The 16,109-nt window shown below is 36.7% G+C and overlaps 1 protein-coding gene across 1 annotated transcript in view; it reads right to left on the bottom strand.

Annotated features, from left to right (window-relative positions):
- The window catches only part of ERP44 (endoplasmic reticulum protein 44), a gene marked incomplete at its 5' end in the record, with an annotated part of 38,532 nt that extends 22,892 nt beyond the window's left edge, over positions 1-15,640 (bottom strand). The window contains 5 exons of the mRNA XM_009587884.1: positions 4,932-5,047; positions 8,192-8,231; positions 9,744-9,816; positions 11,225-11,266; positions 15,400-15,640. Coding sequence (XP_009586179.1) covers positions 4,932-5,047; positions 8,192-8,231; positions 9,744-9,816; positions 11,225-11,266; positions 15,400-15,640 — 512 coding nt within the window. The remainder of the gene's footprint in view (positions 1-4,931; positions 5,048-8,191; positions 8,232-9,743; positions 9,817-11,224; positions 11,267-15,399) is intronic.
- Between the last annotated feature and the right edge of the window lie 469 nt (positions 15,641-16,109).

The raw sequence follows: 16,109 nt of genomic DNA, 5'->3' as shown, positions 1-16,109 counted from the left end.
TCCTCATGCTTGTTTACAGTTTCATTTACAGTTCATTTATGAACCTCCAAATTTGTTACCGTACTGAGTTATTTTGCTTACCAAAGGCACAGTAGCAATACAATCTAAGTAAATCTTTGAAGACTAACGCTAGCACACATTACAGGAATGGCCAGACCCAGAGAGATCAGCAGCTCACTGCACTGAATGAGAGTAGCACCCATGGACGTTTTGAAAGACAGGCAAGAGTTCCCTAAACGGTCTGTCTTAGCAAAGCACCTCTTAACACCCCACCAGAGGGAAGTTGTTTTCTGTTTGGAAGCACAAAGACTTACCCAAACCAGCTATTTTTTTAAATTTTTTAACTGAGAAACTAAAGGAAATAATGGTGCAGTAGAATTAAAACCCCAATATATACTTTCATTTGTAAGAATTCTGTACCACAACTCCTAATATTGAATTCACAGAAACTGTTCAAAATACAAACTCTCCTCCAGAAACATGAGTTCTTCTATACTACAATATTAACTCACAGAGAAGAGAAACATAGGAAATCCAAGTGAGTTTCCAACATTGCTGCTTAACAACTCAGAGGATAAAAAACCCACAAGCAAGCAGAAAAAAACCCCACCAAAACAAAACCTTCCTAATAACGTACATGCAGAAGGATCTTCTATAATTTTATATGGAAGGTCACTTTTACTAGGTATTACACTTAGAATAGAGGTGCATAATTTTTAAGATAAGTGAATTACTAAATCGAACACAGCAAAACCACCAAAGATTTTAACTTAGCTATTTATAAATTATAAAAGGATGAGGTCTTGGAAACTGAAAGAGTACCTGCTTCCACAGATTTACCTTTAATGTTCGTTCCACACCAGCTTAAAAACAGCCTGATAACTTAACTTACATATTTCAGTTATAATTTTCTTCCACAATGTTATAAACTGGTGTAAAATATAACACATATAGAGGCTTAATATAGTGTTAATAATATTTAGATTTTGTATTTAATTTGTGGCCTATCACTTTCCAGAAAAACATCTTTATATTGGCTATAAGAGCAGACAGAATGATGGTTTTGTCATTAAGCATCAAACATTTGGCAGTGCATCAATAATTCTCTTTAATTTGCTTTACTCTCAGAAGCTGGTGTGAGCTGTTGGGCCCTGCAGTGTGCTTCAATAATAGTGCATTAAATGGAAAGTATCTATGCCTGGCTGACCATGCTGAAAGCTGTTTTTGAGTAGCCTGAAATCAGCTATTTGGATTCCCTACAGAGTCTTGGCTTCAAAAAGAAACAGGTCATTTGTAATGCAAATAATCCACCATCTCTAGAACATCATCCTAATAGTGAACTAAGAGTGGTATGAAATCTGCAGGCATAACAAACCCCAAAATATTGGCATAAACCTTTAGTGTTTCTAAAATATGTAAACACATACAAAAATATACAGGTAAAACAGGGAGGGGGGAGGAAAAAAAAAAAAAAGACAGTAACAATCTTGACTCCAACATTTAGTAAACTACTACAGCAGGCCCAGGCTGGATAATACAGTAACATTCACCCTCTTACTAAAAAGCTGCTATTACATACATGAAAATCAAAGTTAGAATACTTAGAACTTCAGGACATACCCAATAACTGTGTGCCATGAAATGTACCACTGCTTACAACCCAGCAAATACACACTAGAAACCAGGAATGACATATACAGCTTTGCTATTTTAATTCAAGAAGGCAAAGCAAATTGGGGAAAAAGACTTGGTCTGTCGTTATAGGATTTTATTTTTAATTCTCACATTTTACAGCTCCTGCAGCAGAAGTCATGCTCATCAACTTCTTAAATTAGGGACACAAAGAGTATATACACATAACTCATGGTATTCCAGTAATAAAAAGAAATACCAAAACTCTTGGCTTCCTCATACCACTTAGCCCACTACACCTACTCCCAAGGGAAGGAAGACAATCTCTGCTGTAGCATCTCCTCCTCCATCCAGGCCTTAGCTCTCCATAAAAAGCTCTGATGAGCTCAATTCAATGAGCATATGAGCAGAAGATTAAGCAACAAGCTTCTAAAGTGTTTCAAATAGTTGGGGGGGGAGCAGTTTTCTTAGGCACATAACTGCTAAGACAAGAAACATCTCATGGTTAAAAACTGGGCATCCAGCAGGCCAAAGACTCTCCGAGCTACCCAAGCAACTAAAGCTGCAGCAAACAAAATAAGGACGTCAGTGGTTAATGTAAACCTTCACAACAAAACTCTTTTGTGAGAACTCTATAGAAAGTTTCATTGTCAATATCTTGACTCAATGAAAAGATGAGCCAACCAGACTGTTAAACACTGAGATAAGACTTATTTATTAAGGACAACCATAAAAATCAAGTAAAGTGAAAGTGTGAATGTCCTTAATTCCCCTTTCCCCCCAAACTGATTCAAGTTAATTTGAGAAACTATCACTGATGAAAGTGATGAATATATACAAAAGTATATGCAAAAGTAATTTCAAGTGTGTAAAATGACTGGTTTAATAAGCTGATACAAAACCAATCAGAACGTCTGCCACAACTGCATTTATTTTCTACAGTTGCAAAGATCAGGGGCAGTTTATTTGTATAGTTCCTGCAGTAGATCTCTGAACAAAGAAAGACAAAAAACTCAATAAGAAAACTTCAGCAAAGACTGCATATCAGGCTTTGCCTTCAATATGCCTCCAAAGGATTTCATTGCCTTACTTGAAAATTGACTTTTAGGGATGGCAAATTTGAATACTTAATGTTACGCTTTTGGTTAAGATCTCCCAAGCACACACCATATAGACAGATGATTGGAAGCAGAAGAGAACACCAAGTGTGAAAAAGAAAGAAGCTGAAAATGTAGTTAAGTATTTGAGATCTGGGAAGATATTCGAGGTCCAAAAAACCAAAACAAACAAACAAAAAAACCCCACCAAACCACACCACAAGAAAAAAACCCCCAAAACAAAACCGCACCAAAAAAACAAACCCAAAAAAACCCCACAAACCCCCGAAATATCTATGATTCTAGTAAAGGCTGCTCAGCAAGGAGATAAGAAAACATTCACTTAACACGGACAACATTATAATGAGAAAGAAAAAACACTAGTTGACTTACAGGTCAAGGAGACTAAAGCATATATTGTGAAGCACATTAAGTACAGACATCCCTGTACATGCTGCTGCTGCTCTGGGAATGCTACAGGCAATTACACGAGTGCACTGTTCTACACTGTATTCAAGGCACTAGAAGAGATCTGCTCAGAGGAGAAGATTCTACAACCATGTGTCTAATGTAACTGCTCTTCAAGAACATGAACATTCAAACTTTTGTATCAAGTTCCCCAACACATCCCTACCCCTCCAATGTAGGAAGGCAGCTGAATACTTCAAAGCTGCTCATACACCCTAGGTGAGTATTGTCGTGCCTCTTTTCCAGCTGAGGCTATAAAGGGGATCTGATATCCCAGTGATTCAAAGATTTAATCCCAGAGGCATTTAAGTTTCCCGCGGTCATGAATTGGTCTTACTGATATTTGGGAAGGGACAAAACAGAATCTCCTTGGCCACTTCTGACAGTTTGAAGAATTAGCTTATCTTACATTTCAGAAACTGAGTTGATGCTGTTTGCTCCCTTAAAAGTTTGGGGTTTTTTTATGCTTGAGGTCTCTTTCAAGATTGCAAGACAGGTGCTCTTACTGTCAGGCCACTACATGCATGCATACAAAAAGAACACAAAATGGTGCCAGTGGAAGATACTCAAGTGGACTTACTGACTTTTAAATCTGCAAGTAAGAACCAAGACACTTCAAGAATTCTTACTATAGGGAAAAATCCTCTCTAACACCAAAAAAGTGTCAAAATGGTAAAGAAAGGTAAATGAAATCAGTTACTTTTCACAGATATGTAATTGACTTTTTTTTCTGTCCTATAAGGTTCTCTTTAGGTTTTTTTTAAACGGAGCACTAAACCAAAACTATTAGGTCTACAGTAAAAGTCCCAGGGATACGCTACAGATACAGACTAATAACTCTGTACAGTGATTCCTCAAATTTCCAACTGTGATTCTTCTTACAAATTAACAGTTTCGTAAAGCCCAAATATTATAATCAGTATTGGTTAGGAACTGAATTTGAAGCCACTTGCAACTGGTACTACTCTTTGGGAATCAGAAGCCACTGTAAAGAAACGATGTCTGCAAGTGCTGTTCTTCCATAACCATCAAACCAGAAAAGCTGATTTTATACTATAAAAAGCACCATAATAAAAATCTCAGTACTATCCATTTGTCTTTCAGTGTGTAGCAGATGTTCCTTACATTTTACTTATTATGGGATTAAAAAGCAAGTTTTGGGATTAATACCAGTATAAAATGAGTAAGTTTTGGCATATGGTTTTCATGTATGTCTGGGTGGGGGGAAAACCCAAACAGGCAACCAATTGTTAGCATGTATACAAACAGCAAAGCAGAAAAGCTTTGATCCCCTCCTGGCTGTGCAAAAGTCAACTTACAGTCCACCACGACTCCTAGTTGGAGGGAAGACCTGAGCAGAACATCATCTTGATGCTGACAATGGAGGGTTACTCCTCCCTTCTCTTAGCTGTGAGGACCTGCACCATTTGTAGCACTCTGACCTGTCAAGGAGCCAGTTCAATTTATAATCCAGCTCTTTTTTTCCACGCATTAAATGAGACAGGCTGAACGAATATAAATGCATGTTCATGGATGCAATGAGAAAGCAACACTGGAGATTGCCCTGACAAATTTGGAAGAACAGGTTGACTGATGTATACAAACAACTCTGTCTGGGCTAAATGATGGGTCAGGTCCAACTACACTTTAGATTGCTGTCTAGTATATTCTTCAATACAATGAGTAACTTACTGGCAGGACACCACAGAAAAACCTAAATCGGGATTTACTTACAATGCTGATCACAGTCTACTCTAGCAAACACCACTTGATTCTTATCTGGATATTCTTCCTTAATTACGTTAGAAGCTTCCTCAAAAATAGGATGCAGCATTTGGCTGAAGCGGCACCTGTGGATAGAACATAAAATCATAACCTCAAAATATTAATTTGAAATATTTTAATTGATGACTCAGGGAATATTTCAATCTTTGAAGGAAAAAGTAAAAAAAAAAAAAAGAAAAGCTATTGGAAAAGAACATCTATTTGTAATCATCCCAGTAACTGACTAGATAAAAATAGGTTCAAAAGTAACTTCAATAATTCATGGGGGGCGGGGGGCGGAATTCTAAAAGAATATATAGTTCAAGATGTGTCCCCCTGCTTTATCTGCTTAAGAAACACCATTAATCAATTATAAACCTTTAGGAAATATATTCTATTCAGAAAGTCTGTTCTTCATTTTTTCTACCTGAATTATCCCTGGGGAAGTAATTTTGAAAATATAGTAAAAGAAGTTACTCGGATTGTTGAGATTCAAATATTCACCAACAATCACCTTCAAGAAATATCACAGAGATAACTTTATAAAGGTCAACAATAGAAGTTGTAAGTATTGCTTTTTATATTATTGCTCAAAGTTTGGTAGAATTTGAACAGACTGCTATTACAGCACTGTCAACAAAGAGAATCTCATGGGTCCCTTCTGCCAGTGATGTCAGATTTCAAAGCAAATCCTCTCTTTCTGCCCATGGAAAAGGCTGTAGGATTGTAAAGATGGTTTGGTGGCTTTGGGGAGTTTAGGGTAACATTAGTGCACAAGCCCATTATTAATATGTCAATAAAATGATTTTATATTCTGTTCTTCTAAACACATGGCAGAATTTTAAATTGAAGACTTATAACGGCACCGTAGAAGTTGTCAGAATGAGACCTCATGGAACAGACTTGCAATAAAACAGCCTGCACTGAAGCCCTGCTTAAAGTTAAGTGATATCCTGAGGATGCTGTTATGACTACAACAGCAAACATTCAAGTGAAGAGGCAGGTTTGCTCTCAAAATACAAACAGGGCTTAAGGCCATTTTCTGACAGAAACCTCACTCTGGGCAGCACAATTGTATGCTACACATTTATGTAGCATGTATATGTTACGTATGGCTTCCTTGTCCCTCATTCTTCTCCACCCTTACAGCAGGGTATCTACATGAGCGAAACTGATCTGTTCTCATTTAAAGGTCACATTACATCATAGGCTGGCAGTACGCTATGTTGAGGGGTTATTACCGAACGCTTACATGTAATGATCATAATTAAGGCTGTAATGTTTTAAAATTATGGCCTACTATAATGTGAATCAACTTGCAAGCGTACATGAATCTTTAAATTCAAAGCAAACCCATTCTAGAGAGGATTTAGTAACAGTGGGGATTTGCAGAAAGAGCTGTGCTAATAGGGTCCTAAAACAGGACACTTGTTACCTTGCTATATCAAGTTTTAAAATATCGGTATCTTCTCTCTATCACAGAGGTATCAGAACATGGATTTTTAGCCTCCTGCAGTTTGTCTTTTGCAAAATCCAAAAGTGATTTTTCAATGGCAACACAGACCCCAAATTTCAGCGTGTTAAATTTACTCTCCATAGGTTATCTTTAGTAAAACCTTTTGAAGTAGTCCATGATCCACCAGGTATCTGCAGATCACAAACTGAAAATAACCATCTTAAGAGTTTCATTTATTTACTTATTTTAAAAGGCAGCCTTTATAGCATAATTCTACACAGAACAGGTAAGAGATTAGACCTAGTTTCTTACTTAACTAGTTAGTTAGTTGTACTATCAGTATAAAGAGAGACATTTCAAACAAATAGCTTACTTGGTAAATGAATGCAATCTCTCTAAAGAAAAATTCTATTGGTTTAAATGGGCCTAGTATCAATTTAGTCTCTGGTAGCAAATGAACAGATGCAAACTAATTGAACTTAAAAATTGTCTATAAAATTACAGAAGTATATACAAAGGTTATTAAACTGATTTAGAGTGGTATAATATCTATCTTTACGCAAAGTTTAAATGAAGGCATTAGAAACATCTTTATTGAGAACTTCGTTCTATATGAAAAGACTGGGTATGAATTTTTCAAAATCACTTTTAAAAAACAATTAAAATTAGTCTGCTACTAGTTGAATGAATTATCAGTAGAGGCAAAGTGTACATTTTTCATGTAAAGCTCTGTGTGCTTGCTATTTCTAGGCCATGCAGACCTCCAGACTTAGACATATAGTGGGATTTGAAAGTGGTGAAAGAAATCAGAAGTCTAATCACCTACATGACCTTTGATTCTGAAGGCCAACATTTTATGCTCACAAAGCAAAACAGCAGGGAGAGGAATATTTAAAGTACAGTACTTCGGTTTATATATTGCTTTACATTATAAAGCTATTTACATCCAAGATTACTTTAATCAAGGAAGACAGAAAATGATTTATTTTTCTAAACTCATTTTCTATATTAATTTGCATGTTAAACTTTATTTTCTCTGAATACTTTTCTGGTTTCTTCCTTCCTAAAGATTCTTTTAAAAATATTAATGGTGGAGCAGAACAGAACATTTAAAATTACTTCTTACACAAATAAAAAAAACAGGGGTATGGTACTTAAATTACTTCTAACAATGATTTCATATGCAAGTTGTTGTTTTTTTTTTTTTTTAAATAGTATCAAGTAAACCGTTCCCTCTAAGTATGTCCTTCACAACATCTAACCAATCTGGCCCCAAATTCTTTCCTTTTCCAGTTGCTCAGATTTCACCCCTCAATTACAGTTTCTCTAGTTCTCCACTTGGAAGGTCTTCCAGATTAGAGAAGGATTTGATTTTTAGTGTAATTTCAAGCCTTTTTCTTTCTAGCACGCACACACGGGACCAACACAGAACAAAATGGAAGAATGGAATATTTTGGACTACCATATGTTAAGGAGCAAAAAGTTAATGAAATCTGTTTTGGTAAGGTGTGGGGGGGGGAGGGGGGTGCGGGAATCAATTACATAGCATGTTATTCCATACTACTATAGAAGCCTTTTTCCTCTGATAGGAGCCCTGAATGAAACAAAAGATGGCAGAACAGCAGAAGGGGAAGTAATCAGGACATAAAAAAACCAGGAAAGAACTAGTTTGAAAGCAATATACCACTGCATTTTCAATTAGAAAACTATAGCCAAACATGACAGTTTTCAAAAGACAGAGTTTAAACATAGAAAAAAAACTTGTATAACTTACCAATCAGCATAAAAATTAACTAAAGCAACATCTGCATTGTCTGAGAGGAAAGAAAAAGAAAAAACCCGATGTCACATTGTGAGCCAAACTTCGTTGTGCTTTTATCTGAGATTATAAAAATATGCACAAAAACTATAAAAGCAAATATTTCTAGATTATTCAGCATACAGCTTAGTATGATTGCTAGAAAACTGCTAGGATAAATCTTATCTGAAATATAATCTATATCAAAAGGGAAAGTGATGAAAGAGGCCTTCATTCAAGTATTTTATTGACTTTATTGATATATTAGACATTAAAAATGTCAATACTTAAGGTATTAAGACACAAAAGAAGTAAATAAGTGACACATGAGACAAAAAGTAATCCTGGATTTAAAATTAAGGCACTCAAAGCCAGAAGTTGTACTCTACTATATCTTTTAAGCGTTATCTAGATTATTAATAAGTGTTAAAAAACTGAAAAAGTGTTAAAGGCTGAAATGTAAACTATTTGGCTTAGAAGAATGACCAACATATGCAGCCTGCCTGTGCAAATTGCTCTGGTCAGTCCTTACCTGCCTTATCTGCTAAGAAGCTGGATACTAAGGCAAAAGTTAGCAGAGGAATCTTCAGAACCCAAAAAAGAAAAATGCTAAGGGACAGTCAAAAAAAAATATGCAATACTATAGGGATATATATGATGAGGTAGTGAAATAATGCTCCTATCCATTATTTTTACATACCAAAAAAAAAGGAAAATATATCAAAACTAGAAGGACAAATCTCCTGCCCAAAAATAAGTTACGATTTTTACACAATATAACAAGCATGCTGTAAATTGATTTTTATTAGCAGTAGTGGCCTAGACATCGGAAAAAAAACTTGAAATAAGTACTGGAACTATAGAATACCAGCCACAGCTTTATAAAGCAGAAATGTTGCTAGACGAATTTGCACTATTGACGAAGTTACAAAGCAGTTACAAGCGAAGATTAAGATGTTGAAAGCCTGGAAAAGACAACATGCTGGAAAAGACGACTCTTGAGAAGTCTGGGAAAAACTACAGTTTTGATTAAAATTATGGTGTTAAGAGTTTCAGACGAAAAGGTTTCAGACAAGGAATATACGTCTGTTTAATTTATGAATCTCCTTTCTATGAGCCACCAGAATCAGGATAATGCTTAACCTGAAGAAAAACATAGCTGAACAAGCAAGATACTTAAGGCCCATCACCACGGGTCTCAGTTGCTGCTATTTTTTGGGGAACTTTTAAAATGCTCTCTTGACAGGTTTTGGTTATGTAATCAAGCATTCCCGTCTGCAAACAAGATACCAGTTATTTTTCTTAGACACTTCAAATCCTTCACTAAGATTACAACGAGGTAATTTGTTAGGTGATACATTAGTTCAGACAGCAATTTTGATCATAGGCATTTAATACTTCTATGCTGATTGCAATTCATATTTTCAAAGCTAAGGTATGCATATTCATTTAATAACATTGAAAGATTCACACAGGTAAGTGACTGCAGACATACAAAGAAAAAAAAAACCAAATTCAAAGTACTCACTTAAAATGTCATCTATATTTCCACTATCTAGACTTGTTATTTCACTTCTTGTTGGATTAAAAAGCCAAGACACCTAAAAAGAGAAAGCAAACCAGTAAGGTATGTAATACCTTCAGCAATAAAGTAGTAACATATCCATGATTTTAAATGTTGCAGTTCAAAAGCTGGAGAAGAACAGTAAAATAATTGTAATTCCGTCAATGCATTTCAGATGACGGCAGTACTACAAATATACAAATAAACACTATTTACAGATATAACATACTTCCACAGTTAAAGCAAAATTGTCTCTCTCTCCATATGATTCTCTATTATGTTCGCAGAAATGTTACAGGTAAATTTTGTACCTTGAAGAATAACTTCTATTCTGAAGAAAGAAATGAAACCCCCATTTTAGCCAGCTAACAATCTCTCACAGCCCAGAAGCGCGTAGGCACAGTGATTTCACCCAGAGACAAGTAATTCCTTCTGTCACTTACAGGGCTTCTCTGGCTAAAAAGTTTCTCATTAGGTAAAGCTTGCAATTGCCTCCATTTTTATTGCTGTTTTAGGAAATAGTTTCAGTATATCTAACTCAACTAGTTACAGTCTTTTATCTCCTTCTGTATTTTTTCTCAACACTGCTTCAGTCCCTGCACACAACTGGCATATCAGACTATAAAAACTGAGACACCATGTCAGCCAGATCATTCAATTACAAAGCAACACATGTATTACTCTTAATGCAACTATCACAGCAATACACAGTTTTATGGAAGAGCACTCTCATACTCACTGCAACAGGCCCAGTTCTTTTATCTCAAAATGTGGTGGGGAAAAAGGGGGTAAAGTTGCTGGCCTATCCCAGGTGAGAGAGATATCAGTGAGTTACAACTTATTTTTGCTTTGAGAGAGATAAGCTTGCAAGTTTTTGAGCGGGACAATACAGATTCTGGTCTGGGATGTGAATGTTTCCAACCTGAGCAACATGGTCAGAAAGTCAGCACTTCTCCAAGCAGGGCCAGGGCTCGGAGAAGACGCTCTACTGAGATGCCTTCCAGCCTCATTTTCCATGATTCTTTGGTTCCATTCATGGTTTCTATGATTCAGCTGACAGAGATGGCAGGAAAAGAGAAGCAAGGTTTTCGGTAGAGGACTAACAGGAACACACAGGTCAAGGAGCCAGGTAGAGACCGGAGATTCCCAATGATACCTGAAGAATTAGTCCTCGCACTGAGATGCGGTGGCACATGACATACACACTACAACATTCCCGGAGCCTTAGTTTACTCCTTGCAGCTGCAAAGAAAATCTGCCTATGGCTAGAGAGACAGAGCTGACGGCTGCTTTTACCAAAGACACCAAGGAAAAATTTAGCTGGAAGCATAAAGAGCATCCAAATAATGTCACATAGAGCAGCTAGATACAAGGATCCAGTGATACAAGGATCTCTGTATTTATGGAAGAGCTTGAGACCTATCCTGGACCCGTAATAGAACCACCACTACAAGCAGCAAGTCCCCAGGGCACACTCGTCTTTGACACTGGTTACAATTTATCAAAAGACTAATTCAATGTCAAACGTCAAGTTTTCTAACATTTGTTGCAAGTGTGTATCAAATATTGGCCTCTCAAAAACATTAGCCATACTGGATGCCTGCTTTCATTCAGATTAGCTTCAAAAATTGTGGGAAACTTCTGCAGCGAGACATTGTCATAGCTTGCAAACTATCACTGTAAATGACAGTAGGCGAGATTTGCAGCAATCGTTTTCCATTCCTTCTGATTTATGGATCACTAAACACTTTTCAGTGAAGATACTGATCCTTCAATATTTCCCATATAGAGGCCGCTGGGTAGCATATACACTCCATCTTACACTATAGGCTTGAAAACACACCGGCTGTTGTAATACAAAATATGTACCAGTGCTTCTCACTTGGTAATTGGACAAGATACTTACCTTATATGCAAGTCTAAGATCTGTGGCGGAGTTTGCACAGCCTTCCTGTGGCACTTAAACTGCCCAACACAAATGTCTGAACTCTGGCTTTAAGATGACTGTATAGAAACAAAACTAACAGTTAAGCTGTAAGGTCCATAATCAAAACTAACAGTATAACGACATGGTCTGCCAAAAAATATCTGATTAAGCAAGCTATGCAATGCACAAGTTGTGGCAGGCCAGTATTGAGGAAGTTGCTTTGAAGATGCTGGTGTTGCTGACTGCTGAGCAGCAAGAAGGGATGAGTCCGTCTTTGCAGAGAGAAGCTACATACGTGGATCCTGGTCCACATCGCTCAGATTACCCCCAGATAAATGACAGCTGACGGCAACCACCAGTGCAGATACGTCCCCATCACTCCCTGGGTGGTGCATGGGATGACAACTTCCATGATGTTGCTATGGGGAGGTGCTGGTAGTAGTAGTTACATTTGTAGTAATGGGTCAGTTAAGCGTGTGAATGAGCTGGCACGGTTTTTGTTTGTACACACATGCTGTTCTCTTGCAAGTGTTAGGTTAGACATAACTTGGGTACAATTGAAGCAGTAGCTATGATTAACAATAACAGCTGGAATGTTGCTCTAGGCAATAAAGGACATTATAACTCAACATTAATTTCGTTGGCTGTCATCTGATCCTATCACAGGTGACTTCGCAAACTCATCTAAGATCCAAGACTTCAGCTGCCCTGCAAGGTCTCAAGAACCTCTGATTGTACCCTTGAAGACCACAGAGTTACTTATCCTGCTTATAATCTTGGACAATGCTTGTTTACACAGAAAAACCACACAAGCCTCGAGAAAACAGAAACTTTTTAGCTGCTGCACACAGCTCTGCATCAGCATTCATACTCAGAAAGAATTTCCGCAGTAGGTCTTGGTGAAACTATTTTCACAGGAGCTCAGAAGTTTGTATTGTCTCAACATACCGAATGCATTAGATATCTGTTTCTTAAACCCACATGGCTTTTTCTAATACAATTTTACAGCAGCAACACAAATCTTATCTAATAGGATAAATTACACATAAGTTAAACATAACATAGATAAGCATACTATTTGCAATTGGGAAGTAGGCTGTGTTACTCAGCAGATATACTTAAACAGATCAGGAAACGTAGTTGCATTTGTAGATTGCTACAATACACCTTAACTTGCAATGCAAATATTTAACTGCAAAATCAAAGCACGGGGCTTACTAACCAATAAAATCCTCTACCAGACTGTGCTATGTGCAGAAAAAGCAAATTAATACTTCTTTATAGCATGAATAAAATTTTTGATCGCTTTCTTAACTCTTACTGTGGAAAAATGTGGTGCAAACTGCATGTACTGAAACAAAGACCCCAAACGTCTTCATATATTGCAGGTGAAAATGAAATTAAGCTGTATATTCTATTTCCCCTTTATATTAAACAGCAGTGGAAAAAAATTGAGATTAAGAATGTCTTTCCCCAAAAGTTGCACAAAACCTGAGATAATCGAAATATTTTTTGCATTAGAAGTATGAAAAATTCTATTTTGTCAAAATGTATCATAAACACATTCTTAAATATTTTATACTGACTAAATAATTGTGGGTGCCAAAACCCTCATAATAAGTAGATAGACTCGGGGGAAAAAAGCATTCCTTTAAGAAATGTCAATAAATATGCAAGACTCACTTCAGCTGAAGCTTGCATAAAGGTATAGTGCCTGTAAGGAAGAAAACACATCCTTTTGACCCAGTAATCTTCCTGTCCCATGAGATGCAAGAGGGTTTATGATATTACTAGTATTAATATTTAACATGAAGGAATATAAATTCTTATTTAAATTGCTAAGAAGCTACACTGTTTTGAGAATATTTTCTGACCTTTGATGAGGCCTGTGCTTGATGCCCATGGGTGGAAAACAAGACACTTTTGAGGAAATAATTTTTGAATGTCAGCTGCACACTGAAACATATGTTCTGAAAAACATACGGGCTAAAAAAAAAGTCTACAAAATCTTTTACTTTTAAATGCAAACTTTGCATTCCACTGACCTACATCAGAAGGACACATGGATGACTGTTCACATTTGTAACTGGGTAAAAACAAACGACTCCAATTGACCTCACAAGATAGCTACAAACTCACTGAAGAAAGCATCTTGCAAAAATAATTCAAAAGGAAAATTGGCTATGTAAGTACACCTGAAAACAACTCAGGTCGCTGCCTTTATATTGGATAAAATTAGCTATGTTTTTGTATTTGTACTTTTTAAAATGCTTAAACTACTAAAATCTGAAAGTAAAACTAAGTAGTTACGAAAGAAAATTATTTCCAAAAAATAAAGGTATAGTAGAATATTAAAATACTAAATACTTGAGTGTGAAACTGCACAAGTTAGATAAGCGATCTACTCAAAATTGTTTAACACGATAGAAAAATGACAAAGCAAACTATAGACTAAACCAAATGAATGCAGAAAGTTTGTATACACTTACAGAATACACTGCTGAGGGGATAAAAGTCAGGAATTAAACAATGCACTCTCAAAGATAAAATGTAGCTCATATGGGGGAAGGGAGGAGGAGGAGATGGCACATGTATTTTTACTCTTCTGGTCCTCAGAAACACTGTCAAATAAAGCAGGAATATATCAGCTCAGGTTCCTGGAAGTTTCTGAAGATAACACTGCTCATGTTTTTACTGGGAAGTTTAATTTTAATTAGTACAGAAATCCTAGTACTTCTGATCCAGTTTTGATCCTCACTAGAAATTAGCATATGACTTAGCGACTTCTGCCAGGAGCCAGTACTAGTCGCTTCTGAGGAGTAACTACAAATTAGCTGACATTTATTCTGATTTTTTTCTAATGGAAGATCTCGAAGCACTGCCCAAAAGACAACATTATCCTCCTCTGCCACATGGCACAAGGCTACGCAACCAGCCTTACACAAAACAAAATGCCTGGACAAAACCTGTTCCATTCACCCCAATGGCAGACCTCTGCCAGGCTTCATATCCCTTTTCCAAAGAGGAAATAAAAGTGTATCCAGTTTCAACTCATCTTCTGCTGACAGTGCTGCTGTTCAATAGCCACTTCACATATTCATGAAGCCCACCACTTATTCAGGAGATTTAGGTGAACCTTTTATCAACATTTCACTCTTACCAATTAGTGCTGTTAGTTCTTTAATTGCTAACTGGACAGTAGAAACAGGCCTATAGGTTTAGTGATCTTTCTTTCCCAAGTTTATCATACTTTACACACCATTTTCTTGCAGAAGAGTTTAACAGTTTAACTGCACAATCTTAAAATTACACGAAAAGAGAAAAAAACCAGGTCTGTTGCATTTTAGTTCTTTACTTCTTTATTTTTTAATTCAGATAATGGAACAGAAGTCCCCATTTCCAGAGCAAACTACCTGAAGAACATAGAAAATCTATTCTTGGAGCATTATGATTTCTAATTAGTACTACACCTGCAAGGCAATCAACAAGAACAGCCTTCATTTTCACATGCTAAACTTTCCATTTACCTTTTCCTCCTGCCGGGAAATCCTAAAGGCACACAACTAACCCATCTTTCTCCTCTATCACAAAATCATTTTACATTTGGCAACCAGCTCTAGCCTGCATCTAATCCAGATTGACATGTCGAAGTTACTACCTGAAGTCCTAGCCCCAGAGGACTCTGCGGCTGACTTTCAGTCCCCGAATACCTTTTTCTTTATGCATGCCGCTAATCTGCTGCTGCTCTGAGGACTGCATTAAACTCCCGGACAACAGGAAGCAGGCAGGTTTACAGCCTGCTGTAGGATGATACAAATTGAAAGCAATCCCAGGAGACAGCAACGCCAAAGCTGACAGACATTGTAAAAGCCCCTGAAGTTTGGCTTCAGAACCATCAATCAGGAGCATCTCACTGGTGGCGTTCCCAGAAGCCCTATAATGAACCATAAAGTTCAGAGCAAAGAGAGATAACAGTAAATAGAGAAGTGTGAGGAAAAATAAAAAAAGAACATTATTCACCCTCTCAGTGAGAGCATTTCAACTCTTAATTGTCACCACTTGATTCCAGACTGTGTCTAAACATTTTCATAATTTAGACTAACTGCTGCCATCCCTATTGATTAAGCAGGATTTTTATTAGTAATATAAGCTACTTTCACTGTAAGACTATGAGACAAAACTATATTAGTTCGAAACACTAACTAATGATCACTTCTGAGCTATATTTAAGTTTTCAGAGCAATTTTTAAATTGGTACCAAAAAATCCTTTTCCTATTATTTTTCTCTCAAGAGCCGTATCTTAAATTTAATCAGGGAAATCTAAAACACTCAAAGGAAGCTACTGAAAATAGATTTAAGGATTGCAATTACTAACTTCCATGAGAACAGAGATAAAATATAA

This window comes from Fulmarus glacialis, unplaced genomic scaffold (assembly GCF_000690835.1).
Source record: "Fulmarus glacialis isolate BGI_N327 unplaced genomic scaffold, ASM69083v1 scaffold12891, whole genome shotgun sequence".
NCBI lineage: Eukaryota > Metazoa > Chordata > Aves > Procellariiformes > Procellariidae > Fulmarus > Fulmarus glacialis.
This window is presented reverse-complemented; position numbering and strand designations above follow the sequence as displayed.